Source organism: Dermacentor albipictus, chromosome 6 (genome assembly GCF_038994185.2).
Source record: "Dermacentor albipictus isolate Rhodes 1998 colony chromosome 6, USDA_Dalb.pri_finalv2, whole genome shotgun sequence".
Classification (NCBI taxonomy): domain Eukaryota; kingdom Metazoa; phylum Arthropoda; class Arachnida; order Ixodida; family Ixodidae; genus Dermacentor; species Dermacentor albipictus.
In genome coordinates, this window is record NC_091826.1 from 110192189 (window position 1) to 110206125 (window position 13937).

At 49.0% G+C, this 13937-nt stretch overlaps 1 protein-coding gene across 1 annotated transcript in view; it reads right to left on the bottom strand.

Annotated features, from left to right (window-relative positions):
* Positions 1-477: 477 nt before the first annotated feature.
* Positions 478-13937, bottom strand: part of LOC139061339 (uncharacterized) — a 115419-nt gene continuing 101959 nt past the window's right edge. Inside the window, exons 15-16 of the mRNA XM_070541247.1 lie at positions 3785-3907; positions 478-765 (exon numbers count right to left, since the gene is read on the bottom strand). Coding sequence (XP_070397348.1) covers positions 574-765; positions 3785-3907 — 315 coding nt within the window. The 3' untranslated portion in view covers positions 478-573. The remainder of the gene's footprint in view (positions 766-3784; positions 3908-13937) is intronic.

The following is a 13937-nucleotide window of genomic DNA, read 5'->3' on the forward strand; positions in this document are numbered from 1 at the left end:
GCGTACACGGCGGCGTATTTCTGCTTACAGTATAGTTACTGATGCACTGAAAGGCTTCCTTGACGATCTTATATGAACGAACATGGCGTAAATTTCACAAAGGAAGATCTAAAACATCTCGAAATCGTTCCGCAGCACGCGACAGCAATACTTTCAAGGAGTGCCGCGCCGGATCGCCCAAGCCAAAGAGGAGGCAAGGCTCTCCGCGCGCCCTATCCTCCTCGCCCGATGAAACGGTCTATATATAGGTTGCGCTGAAATATACGACAATAACATTTATATAGCTAATATACAAAGCCACAAGAACGTCTGAATCCACAAGCACGAAGATCAGACAAATCCATGTACTTCCCATCATTCCCATGGTAGGACAACGACTGCAGCTCCAGACTTCCCTCTAGTAATTTTAGTGGGAGACTCTATGGAATCGGCCACACTAATATCTTCCCACCCAGCAATTCGCGAAAAATGCAGAAATAGAAGCGACTAAGAAGTTTATCTAACTCTTAACATCAGAAACGTAACAGACTCGTGTAACACATCTTGTATTCCGGTGCCAATAACAGCAGCACGCTACGCTGACAGACAGTCCTGGTAGGCGTCCGGGGACTTGTACATTTGCTTGAAGAACTCGAGTGTCCTCTTCACTGTGGTCAGCAATGGAAACTTCCCCATTCCACAGTGGCCATAGTAATCCGAAAACTCAAGTCCCACCGCCGTGAGTCCGTACTTCAGTGTGGTTGCGTTCTTCCGGCTAAGGCAGAGCTTTCGAAATAAAACAGAAGGACGTAAAAACACATAAGACTTGACATAACAATAGCAAGGTACATATGCATATTGACAGGCGCTTATGAGTAAATTGTCTGATAATCGGTGTCTAACTGAAGATTAATGGAAACATGTAAAATTTAGAAACGAGCCAGAACTTGAATGAAGGCATAAAGAAACCAAGGGACAAATTAACAAGGCTTTTAGTTCATAAGTATCATTTTCTAATGGCCGGCTGCCTTCGCAAATAATACGCACGTACAACATCAGGATTGGTTCCTACGTGCTTTTACTGACAATTCTACACTATTAAACAAAATTGCACCCTTTGGCTCGTATCTTGCCACACAACGATAATCGTCGTCTGTCTTGTCCGCATTTACTTTCCTTAACGCTGTGAGCCCGGTACTTCCAACTCACAAACGGCATGCACGTTATCAGCACGAGAAAGCATTTTCGACGGAAACGTACGTTTTCAAGAAAGGAAACGCAAGCAAGGCAGATGATTATTGTTGTGTGACAAAAACGGGTATAAAAAGGGACAAAAAATTTGTCTAAGAGTGTAGCGCAGGAGCTTTTTTGTAAAAACGGACCCACATCGTTAACCGCGTGCGCAAATGTCTTCGAACAGGGCAACGACGCAGCCAGCGTCGTGTAGTCAATAAATTAATATTCAACAGCAACACAGATTTGCAAAATATACGCACGCAGTACGTACTGAAAAAAGACTTCAGGCGTACGCATAACGGAGTTGAGGCAAGGAAGACAAAGCGCAGTGATTAATCAATGACGACTTCGTTTCGGCAATGCTTTATCTCATATGACCTTCCACTCTCTCAACACCCAATAAATTAGATTCCACATAGGGAAGCGCCCCAACGCAGCAGCTTCAGATGTACCTGCGATCGTGTACCAATGCATTACGAATTATTTTCTTTCCACGTACACTTCTGATAAGCTATGGACATATAAGGAATACTTTATTTAGCAAGTAAGGCAGCAAATTCATAGACAGTTGATATAGTAGTTTTGATAGAATTGACGTAAAAGAAAGTGATGGGACGGACTTAGTTTGATTGTAAATAAAATTTAGAACACGTGTGGACACAGACAACACATTCTCCGTTATAACTAACCTCACGTTTGGAGAGGTTGAGTAATTTGATGTGCCAGCATATCTGCTTTCTAATTTTCTGTTTTATTTTATAATATTATGCTTTTAAAGTGAGGAACCTGCTGTTGTTTCATGTATATGTAGCAACTCGTGAATTTGTTTTGTTTTTTTTCTGCCATAGAAAAGCACACTGTACAGCCTTGTAGGCTCGGGACCCGCTGCCACGTATGCATATCTAACGGTCATTCAAGCCCCGTCTATGAGCTTTTTTCTCCTTAGCCTAGCCCCATGAAGGTGGAATTGTTATCGGAAAGTAACATCTAAACTTGAAAGGAATGTAACGATAGCGGTACAAGATTAGAGACGTAACGCTAATGAATATCTTCCTGCTGGTACTAAGAAAAACATGTGGAGCCTGACAAGTTATATACAGTCGCGCCCAGATTTTGCGTAGTCGACGGGGAGTGATGGAAAGTCCGTAAACTCGAGAATTTGGTAAAATCGAAAGATAAGAAAACTCCACGTTTAGACGGCCAATTTATTTCTCGTGAAAAAAAAAATCGGTTATCTTTACTTGCCTATGGTTTTTCAATGAGAGTGCCACGCCGCTCACGTGGGTCGCCAAAGCGACGAGTCTGTTTTCTTGTTTCCTCAGCCTCGGCAAATTGCTAGGAGAAGGTCGATGGCGTCCGTGACCTCGCTAGCTGTCGGCACGCGATCTACGTATGCGTTCGTGTCATATTCTCACGCTTGCTCTGCGTCGGGAAGAAGCGTCTCAAGCTATCCCAATTTTCTGTTGCATTCATGTCTGTCGTCATTGCTCACGTAGACGACGAAGTCCACGCCTGGCGGGATAGCGTGGCAGTCAGTCAGCGCCAGCCTTGTATTCGCGAATTCCCGCGCGCGATCCCGAAGAGCGTGTCTTTTGCTGCGTGGCATTTTTTTAGTTTCCTTTTCCGCTTTCTTTCTTTGGTGTGGCTTCGAAATATCGAGAGGCATGGTCAATATTCCACCAAGCGATGGAATTGGTAGTTTCATTACACCTAATAGAATAACTTTGGGGAATTTGAATTGCTTCGTAAAATCAAGACGATGAGCAAAACGAGAACAAGGTGAAAGCAGGAGCCAACGTTTCGACAAGTGGACTTGCCTTCTTCAAGGCGACGTACGAAGACAAGTCCACTGGTCGAAACGTTGGCTCCTGCTTTCACCTTGTTCTCGTTTTGCTCATCGTCTTGAATTTCCGTCTACCACATTCCCCGTGTTTTCGTAAAATCAAGAAATTCATAAAATTGGATTTTGGAAAATCCTCGTTCAACTGTGATACGTAGAGCACATACCATCGGTCTTTTATGAATTTAGAGAATTTGTGCCGGCTGAAAGAACACATAGTCTACATCAAGCGGCTGTTAACTTTTTTTGAGTGATGCAATTAGGAATTCGCTATTCGCATGACTTGTTTCGTTTATTCAGGCCAATGTTAAGCGATGTCTGAGCGACACCCGACGTGGTTGCTTAGTGGCTATGGTGTTGGACTGCTAGGCACGAGATCGCGGGATCGAATCCCGGCCACGGGGGCCGCATTTCGATGGGGGCGAAATGCGAAAACACCTGTTTACTTAGATTTAGGTGCACGTCAAAGAGTCCCAGGTGGACCAAATTTCCGGAGTCTCCCACTACGGCGTGCCTCATAATCATAAAGTGATTTTGGCACGTAAAACCCCAGAATTTTTTTTATGTCTGAGTGATGGTTTCTTTATCCTCCCGTAGATTTCGCTGATGTTGGCTATGTCAGCTCAACACTGGCCATTCACAACAGTCTCTAGTGGCTTCAGGATTAAAACGACCTTGGAGAAAACGAATTCATTGGCTCGACTCATTTGTGCTGAAGATGCTAATTACCTTGTACCGTAGTGTCTCGGGCACGTCGTAGGCAAAGATCATGAACCTGATGTCGTCAGCGTTGTACCAGCACTTGAACAGATCGCTCTTGTAGACATCGCCGTAGTGGCGATCACGGCACACCTGCGGTCAATTTTGGCAGTTATAAAAGTGGGGCATGACCAACCTGATCATGCAACCTTGAGCCTATGCTTAAGCTCTCAACTTATTCTTTCGATGGGATTTCAACCAATATCATCTAGCTACACCGAAAAATGTAGTATGCACGGGATTTAAAAAGCAAGTTATGTAAACCAGTTTTCAAAGCCATGCTTCGATAGACTTCTTGCGCAGTGCACCAAGTGAACAACTGAAGGCTTCAGTTAGCCTTTCCATCAAGTGAAATTGTCATAAGTAGACAGTGGAGAATAATTTCGTCGAAAATTACATATCAATGCACATTTTTTAATGAGTGCCGCGTTACTAATTATTGAACTGGACATTGTTAAGGAAACGAGATCATCCTAATGGGGCGACTTGAGTGCTGCGCCCAAGTAGCTCTGCGGCAGTTATGTCAGACACCGCCTAGCACTTTGCGCGTCAAGCAGCTGGCTTAAATACCGGGACCATGCGCCTATGCTCCCATCTTCCTTTTAAAAAAATACAAGGGGCATCCGCATGGCGAGATGTTCAGGTGCTTCTATCGCCTAAGTGGCGTCGAACCACTATATGATATTTAGTAAATTATGTATACCCAACAATAGCGTTTGGACACATGTTTCTTATGTGATATCATACGCTAAGACCAAATTGTCTTACATGAGTTATTGACCCCTTTCACGGAGTAGTTTGTTCTAGAGAAATCAGATGGCGCTTTTGGCGGCGCGTCGCACGTCGCCTCAGCGAGAGCGCACGAATACGAAACCATTACCGCTTCCACCTTGGTTCTGTGTGATCAGCTGTCGGAAATGCAACTGAGTTTTCGCTAATGCACTGTGCTCCAATCATGCCGGATTGAATCCCGTGGATTGAAGATGTGTGCAGTAGTTGGCTCCAAAAATAGTGACTAGCATATTAAGGTTTGGAGTGAATCTGTGTAGCCAAGATCGCGGACCATTGCGGCAACTGTCCGTACGTGTTACCGGCACTTCGAGATGCACAGCTTTCTTCGAGGATACAGAAATGCGCCCATCCGCGAGCGTTGTATCCCTTAGAGCTGCGCACGGGCTCGGGCCGGCCCGAAAGCCCGGACCCGGCCCGCGGGCCGGGCTCGGGCCATTTGGAGATTCTCTTACTCGGGCTTGGGCCGGGCTCGGGCCAGGCTTTCTATGTCTTGGACGGACCGGTCGGGCTCCCCGATCTCGACTGCGTACCTTATGGGAAAGTAGGCTTGTCGTCTCGCATGTAGATACAGCAGGAAGTGCAATGTATTTATTCATCAAAAATGGAATCTACAGGGCGGGAGAAAAGTACAAACGCCAACAAAAGGCAAACGTAGGATAGCGCAGGCTGGGAATGCGTTTTCGGTTCTACCAAGTACCGACGCTTTGGAAACGCCGCCGCTTGCAGGCGCCTCCCAGTAACAAAGCTAAGAAGGGAAGCGTTTGCGGCCCGTGCACAGCTCTAGTGTCCCTAACCTTTGAAGAAAGTGCTTAAGCCCCACAACGTCGGCAAGAGTGAGTTCCGCACCTTAACCAATGACAAAGGGAGTAGCGCCACTTTCTGTCATAGTACGTTTCGCGCACAGTATCTATGCACGTCTGCCCCAGCGTGCACGGAATCTTACGCACACTTTGTCGCCAAGGTGTCAGTAAGTGAATGGACGTACACATAAATATACGCGCCCTATATGCGCACGACAAACGACGGACTGCACCAATAGCGCACGAATGGTAGAAGCTGAATGTTTCGTGATGGTCCACAAGAGTAAGCGAGTTACTAGCGATAATACATCCTTGCCACAAGGTACTAAAATGTACAAAACGGCTATGTTTCAAGCCTTGTGCGCGGAAAGAACAAATACAGGGTGTTTCAGCCAACACTCAAATTTTTTAAAGGTTGCCTGTGGCAGATAGCTTGATTCTAGTTTATTAGCCGGTCTACTCGAAGCGGCGGACACTACTTACACAAAAAATTGAAATGCAATATCGACTAATTAACAAGAATGCACTAATTAACTTTATAACTAATTATATTATGGCCTATATTACAATTTACAAATTCTAGCAGTGGACTGCGCAAGGCGGATCCAGTTGGAACAAATTCTCCGGACGACACCAGTTTCGAGATATAAATTCGCGAACTTTGCGGAGAAATGCATTGGCGTTCCAGTTACTTGTGTGCTTCGGTGCATGAAACGACGTTTTGTTAACAAATTAACTGCGACGCCAATGCATTTCTCCGCAAAGTTCGGGAAGTTGTATCTCAAAACTGGTGTAATCTTGAGAATTCGTTCCAAGTGGATCCCCCTTGCGAACTCCACGGCTAGAATTTGTAAATTGCAATATGGACCATAATGTTATTAGTTAAAACTTAATTAGTGATTTTTTATAAATTAGTCGATTTTGCATCTCTATTTTTTTGCAAGTATTGTACGCCGTTTCAAGTAGACCAGCTCATGAACCAGAATTGTGATATCTGCCACAGGAAACCTTTAAAGATTTTTGAAAGTGTTCGCTGAAACACGCTGTATATCAGAACTGAGCACTCCCCCGAGCGATTAGGCCGAAATAATCAGATAGCGACCGCAAGAAGGAAATGTACTGCGTCAGAAATGTGACAAGCATACTGCTTCAAAATATTCGTCAAATAAAGAACGAAGGGCAAAACATGCTGTTTCAATTCATAAGTGAAAAGTTTGGATAGCTCGGAATACATATTTAGCCTCGCTTTTAAAACAAGCACCATATACGCTGCTCGCGCTGTTTGGGCATATATTTTGATCAGCGTCCAAATTTTGCATGTTCTCTGAAGCTGTGGCCAAAGCTCCGTGTCGTCCATCCAGTCACCGTCTATGATATCTCCTGAAACAAGGGGTTTGCTAGGCCAGATCTGCGTCATACACACCCATTCTAAACGCGGAGGCAACGGAGGCAGTTGGCGCAAGAAATGGACGCGTAACCACATGATCAAACGTGGCAGCGGCCACGGGGTCGCCGCGAAGAGGTTCCGTAGCGCACATTTTCATAGTATTTTGTAAATTCACAAAGTAGTTCCAGCCGTTTCGCACTATGAACTTTCAAGCAGGTATTGTAAAATACAAGGAAATCTCCATATTTAATGCATTCCTTTTAAATTTTGTGAATGCTTGGAACGTTGTATTTCCTCCCCTTTTATTTTTCGCCTGAGGTCTCACATGCCACTCACCCGCTGCCCTCTTTCGGTGTTCCTTTCTGATGGGACGTATATTTTAAATATCTGCATCACATCTTGAAACAGCACGATAACTAGTCACATCAAGAGAGCCAGCGCTTTACGCACTCGCTCTCTGAAATATTCAGCGGTGATACAGTTAATTACTTACGGTTACTTAACGGTTACGGTTACGCTTACTTACTTACTTACATACAGTTAATTACGGTAATGACAGCTATAATTACTTTCACAAAAAGCTATGTAACACTGCATTTAAACTCGCATCGCCGCTAAGTATTTGAGAAGTCATAGCGTATTCGAACTACAGAATGTTCTAGTTTCCCATTTCAGAGATTTGTTGCGGCGCATTGTTGAATGGTGAAACGTGGGCTGAGCCTCCACGAATTACTGAAGCTTAATTTCGGAAATTCGCCCTAACAGTCCCAATATTGCACTGCACTCCGGTACACACCTTTGCACTTATATCTTTTCAGTACAGACCCACAAAGGATTATACTCTCAAAAAGCTTTTAACATACGTCCATTGATAACATCAGCGTCGTATTCAGGCAGTTTGGAGTTGACCGTTTAATGTACAGATCCATACACGTGATACTGTCACAGAGCACTCCTAGCTTCCCGCTCTCAACGAGGCGATGATGATGATTTACCCATTCGATAGTAATTATTTTCTTATAGAGCTAGGCTCGCCTAAAGTCCCTTGATAATATGAAAGTACCGCCACTCTTTGAACTCTGCCGCAGCCGCGCGACCTCCTCGCCTCCTCCTCGCCCCTTGCGTGTCCCCCCCGCGGCAACCAGTTTTGCCCCCGTTTTTCTGCACGGCGATTGGTCTCCCTGCCGTTGCCCTTGGAAACGCGCGGATCTTGAGTTTTGCTTGTGTTTTTCTTTTTCGTTCGCGCCATTTTCCTCCTGAGTACGGCTGGCTCGGCGTAGCGAACGTTGTGCGCAGTGTTTCTGGTCTATGTGCTAGCGCTATGCCGGACTGTTGCGCATATAACTGCAGCAAGAAACCTGAAGATGGTTATGCCGTTTTTATGATACCACAACGAAAGCGTAACGGTTTGCGTAGGAAGCAGTGGCTGCATGACATTGGCCGAAGCAACATCAAGGGGATTCAACGGAACCGAACTTCGGTGAGCCGCACTTTTAAGACCAACGAGAGCCCTATTCGTTCGGCCACGCCGACGGTAGGGTTAGCCCTAACATCGAACGCTGGCGCGTGGGAGCTCGGAGACCCGCAAGCAGCCACAGTGTCTACGGTGAGCTGTGGGGACGACCCAGCCCGGAACGCTACGATCGCGGGGAACCCAGGCACCAATGCCCACCAACCCACCGACACCGAAACCATGGAAGTTGTATCCGAGAGTCACCCGAGACCCCTGCCTGACGAGGCCTTGCCCGGGCCGTTTCCCGTCCTCTCGGAGCAGCTCCACAATCAAGAATCCCAGTGGCAAACGGTCGTTTCCCTTCATCGGAAACGCCGCCTGCAAAAACAACAATCCACTGGTGAGCAAGATCCAGTCGGGCAAACCACGCCATCGAAAACCACACCGTTAGGGCTAGCTCTAACCCAGGTGCCAGCCGCCGCCACGAAAGCCACGTCGCAAGCTGCCTGCGAAGAGCGCGGAGCCGGAACACCTATTTCTGAAGACGCGGCTGCAAGTAGCAGGCCTCGCCGACGCGCGCCTCCACTTCCGCGCACTGACATGAAAATCATTATACGCCCTGCCCCGGGCCTCATCGTTCGAACTACAGACCCACCAAGTGGCCAAGGCGATCGTCCAAGCCACCGGAGGTGCGCCGACCTGCAAGGGGGACGACTTCATCATCCGCCTGCGACACGGCTCGAACACCATCATCGTGAGCCCACCTCACGAGGCCACGGCGGCCACATTCATGCAAATTATAAGCCTCACCTTTCACGGACGATCACACCCCGTTAAGGTGTAGCTATCAACACCCGAGGGCCTGCTTAAAGGTGTCGTACACGGCATCGACGCAGGCACCGGCAAAGAAGAGCTTATGGCGAATCTTCGGGTCCGCACACATGGAGTCCGCATCGTGCGGGCCCGTATGCTCGGAAAATCCCAGACAGCCCTACTCCACTTCGAGGGACCACAGGTGACTAGATTTGTGTACTACTATGGAGGGCAGATGCCCTGCCGAGACTACCAGCCGACAAGGCAGTTCTGCTGCATCTGTAGAATCACCGGACACCGACCAGACGTCTGCCCCAACCCAACGGTTCGTGCGTGCAACGTTTGCAACTACATTAATTACATGAACTACATTAACCCTGACGCCGGTTACACTTGTGTTCCGAAGTGCGCCCTGTGCGGAGGGGCCCATCTCACCGCCGCAACAGAGTGCAACAAGAAGCTCAAACGCATTCCACCCAGATGGAAGCCTGCCTCCACCACCACACCCAAAACCCAACGACAGCCCCGCCCGGTCACTCACTCGACCAAGGCGGCTGACCTTCGCCCGCGATAGTTCAGCTCCCAGCGGGAAGGCTCCGACTTCGACTACTCGGAGTCTCCGAGCATCTACAGATCCCGGTCCGGTTCCAACCCGAGGTCCAGGTCCCACTCCTGCTCTCGCCCAGGGTCTCACTTTCGGTCGCCCAGACGGCGATCTCGGTCGACGCCCAAGCAAGGACAGCAGGCAGCACCAGCCATCGCGGTACTCAAAGACAAGGGGCCCCAGCAACACCACCGAAAAACCAAGGAGGCCTCAGTCAAGAGGACTACCACCAAAGAACACGAGGTAAGCTGGGCAGCAGTAGCCTCCCCCTCATATAAAAAACCACAGACGCCATCATCGGTGAAATTGGAACAGGAACTCGCCACCATGCGCGCACAGATACAGACACTCACACAAGAAAACAGACAACTCAAACAACAAGTGACACAGCTCACACAAACACCACAAGAGGCGGCTCCACACAAGGACGTCATTGACCTACAAACCCATGTCGATGCCATCCGCACCCAGATGCAAGCGTTTATGGACGCTACACGCGCCCAGTTGGAACAAATAACACAGAGTGCAATACAGCGGACAGATGCAGCAATAAAACATATGGAAGCCACTGTAGACAGCAAGCTTAAGAACCAGCTTCACTCCATAAAACTACGAAAGACACTACGACAGAACCTTTACAAGGCCACACCTGTAGCAGCACCAAACCAAACCATAACATCACCGACCACAACGTCAAACAATGCCTAGACCATACAGGCAAGTCAAAGAAAACTTAGAAATTTGGCAATGGAACTGCCGTGGGTACCGCAGGAAGAAAGGGCTGCTGGCACAATTGATCGCTCATTCCTCAAAACCACCAGGGGTCATAGCCCTAGAAGGGCCCGGTACCCGACCAACACTACATGGCTACGAAGAATACCACACAAGTCAAGACGACAAGTGGAAGGTAGCCACACTAGTAGACAGAAACATCACAACCATACAACACAAACCCATAGACGACGTGGACGTACTACATGTACTTCTCGAAATAATATACAAAGGCAACCAGAAACAGAGCGTCTTCGTACTCAACATTTATTGCCCCCCTAGCCAAAGGCGGGCAAACAAAGGAAAACTCTTTGGGGACACCCTCCGCCTCGCTAAAGACAGTCCCCTGGTAATCATGGGTGACTTCAACGCTCAGAACACCCTGTGGGGGTACGAGAGGCAGGATTGGAAGGGTCTCCAGCTACAAACACTAATTGAACAGTGTCATCTCACACTCATCACAGACCCGAACATACCGACGAGGCAAGGGAACAGCGCCACACGCGACACCACTCCCGACCTCGCCTTCATCACTCAAACCACGCGAGCCGAATGGCTCAACACACTCGAAAACCTAGGCAGCGATCACTTCATATTAAACATAACACTACAGACTAAACGCCTACGCAGGCAGATCGGCACAGCTAAACTCACTGACTGGCGAAATATCAGGGAAGCCCAAGAACAGGATGCCGACACAATCACGAATCTGGAAGATTGGTGCGACAACCTCCGTCGACATAAACAACGCCACACAAAGGAAATCGCCAGAACGGAAGAGACCCCAGAGGTGGATCCCCTCTTACTACACCTGTGGGATGCGAAACGGGGCCTTACCCGCCGCTGGAAAAAACAGAAATATAACAGGAAACTGAAGACGCGCATAGCACAAATAAACGCGGAAGCAGAGGAATATGCCATGCAACTCGCTTCCGCGAACTGGTGTAGATTCTGTGACTCCTTCGGTGGCACGCTGGACACGGCCAAGACTTAGCACATCCTCAAAGCCATCCTGGACCCCACCAAAACCAAAGGAGAAGGACACAGGGCTCTGGAACGGTTACTACACACCTACCCAAGCAGCCAACAAGACGTCATCGATGCCATCAAGACCAAGTGCTATGGAGATCCCACTCCCACACAACCATGTAGAACACTCTACACAGGAAAACCCAACCCGCTAATGGACGAACCTATCACCGAAAATGAAATGAGAGCGGTCATCGCAGCCACCACTCGTAACACAGCGGCGGGCACGGACCAGATCACAAATTCCATGATCAGAAACCTGAGCGACAAGTCTATCTCCGCGCTCACGGCCTTTCTCAACAAACACTGGGAACAAGGTACGGTACCGGCGATGTGGAAACACGCACGAATAATCATGATCCCCAAACCGGGCAAGAAATTGGCAATTGAAAACCTCAGACCCATATCGCTCACGTCCTGCCTCGGCAAGGTGTACGAAAAAATTATAAACACGAGACTACAGAGACACTTGGAAGATAACAAACACCTGCCGGACACCATGTTCGGTTTCCGCGCAGGCCTGTCCACACAAGATGTGCTACTCCAAATCAAGGAAGAAGTCCTCAGCAACGTTTCCCGCTGCGGCGAACACGTCCTCCTAGCAATCGACATCAAAGGGGCTTTCGACAACGTCAGCCACCAAGGAATCCTAGAAGGGCTGGCCAACACCAACTGCGGCGTGCGAACGTACAAGTATGTTCAGAGCTTCCTGAGCCACCGCATGGCGGAGCTGAAGATGGGAGAGATCCAGACTTCAGTGTACCACCCTCCCAACAAGGGAACACCGCAAGGTGCTGTCATCTCTCCCACGCTGTTCAACGTCGCCATGATCGGCCTCGCAAGCAAACTGCAGGACGTAGCAGGTCTTCGGCACGCAATCTACGCAGACGATATAACACTCTGGACCACAACAGGGTATCTCGCTGAAAAAGAAGAACGCCTGCAAACAGCAGCAAATATAATCCAAGAATACGTCAGCCAACGGGGACTACAATGCTCGCCCGAAAAATCTGAGCTCCTACGGTCTGGCGAGGCCGGGGTAACCACGCAGTCCCCACAGACCCAACAAGAAGACTCGAGGTACGCCTCAATGGGGGCCTCATCCCAGAGAAGCCGTTCCTGAGGGTGCTGGGCATGTGGTTGCAGTCCAACCAGCGCGCTACACACACCCTTACACTCCTCAAAACCAGTGTCAAGGCGATATCACGCATGATCTCCCGCGTAACATCCAAGAACAGAGGAATGAAGGAAAGGGACACCCTCCGACCGGTCAGTGGTCTGGTGGGGAGCAAAATCACATACAGCCTGCCTTACTACCACCTCACACAGTCCGAGACGTAGCAGGCCGACACACTTTTGAGGTTGGCGTTCAAGACCGCTCTACGCCTGCCGATGAGTACATCGACTGAAAAATTATTGGCGCTAGGGTTGCACAACACTCTCAGCGAACTGACAGAAGCCCATTACGTCTCGCAACAACAGAGACTTGCGCGGACTCACACGGGCCGGCAGGTCCTACAAACCTTGGGGTTCCAAGCAATAACAACACGAACCCAAGAAACCTGCTTAATACCTCGTCACGTCCAGGACAGGTTTCACGTTGCCCCGATACCACGCAATATGGACCCTAACCTACACTCCGGCAGGAGGAGAGCAAGGGCCCAGTACATGGAGAAAGCGTTCAGGTTCAATACCACGGCCCGTTTTACGGACACCGCCATGTATGGGACGAACAACAAGGGCGCAGGGGCAGTGGTATATGACCGCCGAGGCCACGTTACCTCCGCTGTATCGACCCGCCCCTGCACGATCACGGAAGCCGAAGAGATGCCCATCGCGTTAGCCATCCGCGAGGGCCTACACGCAAACCAATCACTGACGATCCTCACGCATTCCCAGCAGGCCTGCCGCAACTTCCTACAGGGAAGAATTGGAAGACCTGCTGCACAAATCATCGCCCGAATACTCAAGGAGGACCCTGAGGACTTCACCACCCAAACCATCATCTGGATACCAGGCCACACTGGCATCACGGGCAACCTGCAGGCCGACAGAGCAGCTCGAGGATTCGTACATAACCGAGCACTCATCACGCCGGCTGCTGAAGACCCGGACACTGTCGACCTCGAGTATTCAGCCATCGTTAACTACCACAGAGGGCGTCGCTTGCGATATCCACCACCCCATCGAAATCTAAAGACAGAAGATGCCGCTGCCTGGCGTAGGCTCCAGACAGGCACTTACACGAACCTACACATATTACATCGGATACACCCCACAGCCTACAGGGACGAATGCCCATGGTGTGGGGCCACGCCAACCCTATACCACATTACGTGGGAGTGCACACTACAAAACATAGAACACCTAGACACGAACACCACGAGGGAGCAATGGGAGGCAGTGCTGTCCAGCTCGGCCCTCGACGACCAGCTCAAGCTGATAAAGAGAGCCGAGAAGATGGCAAGAGCCAG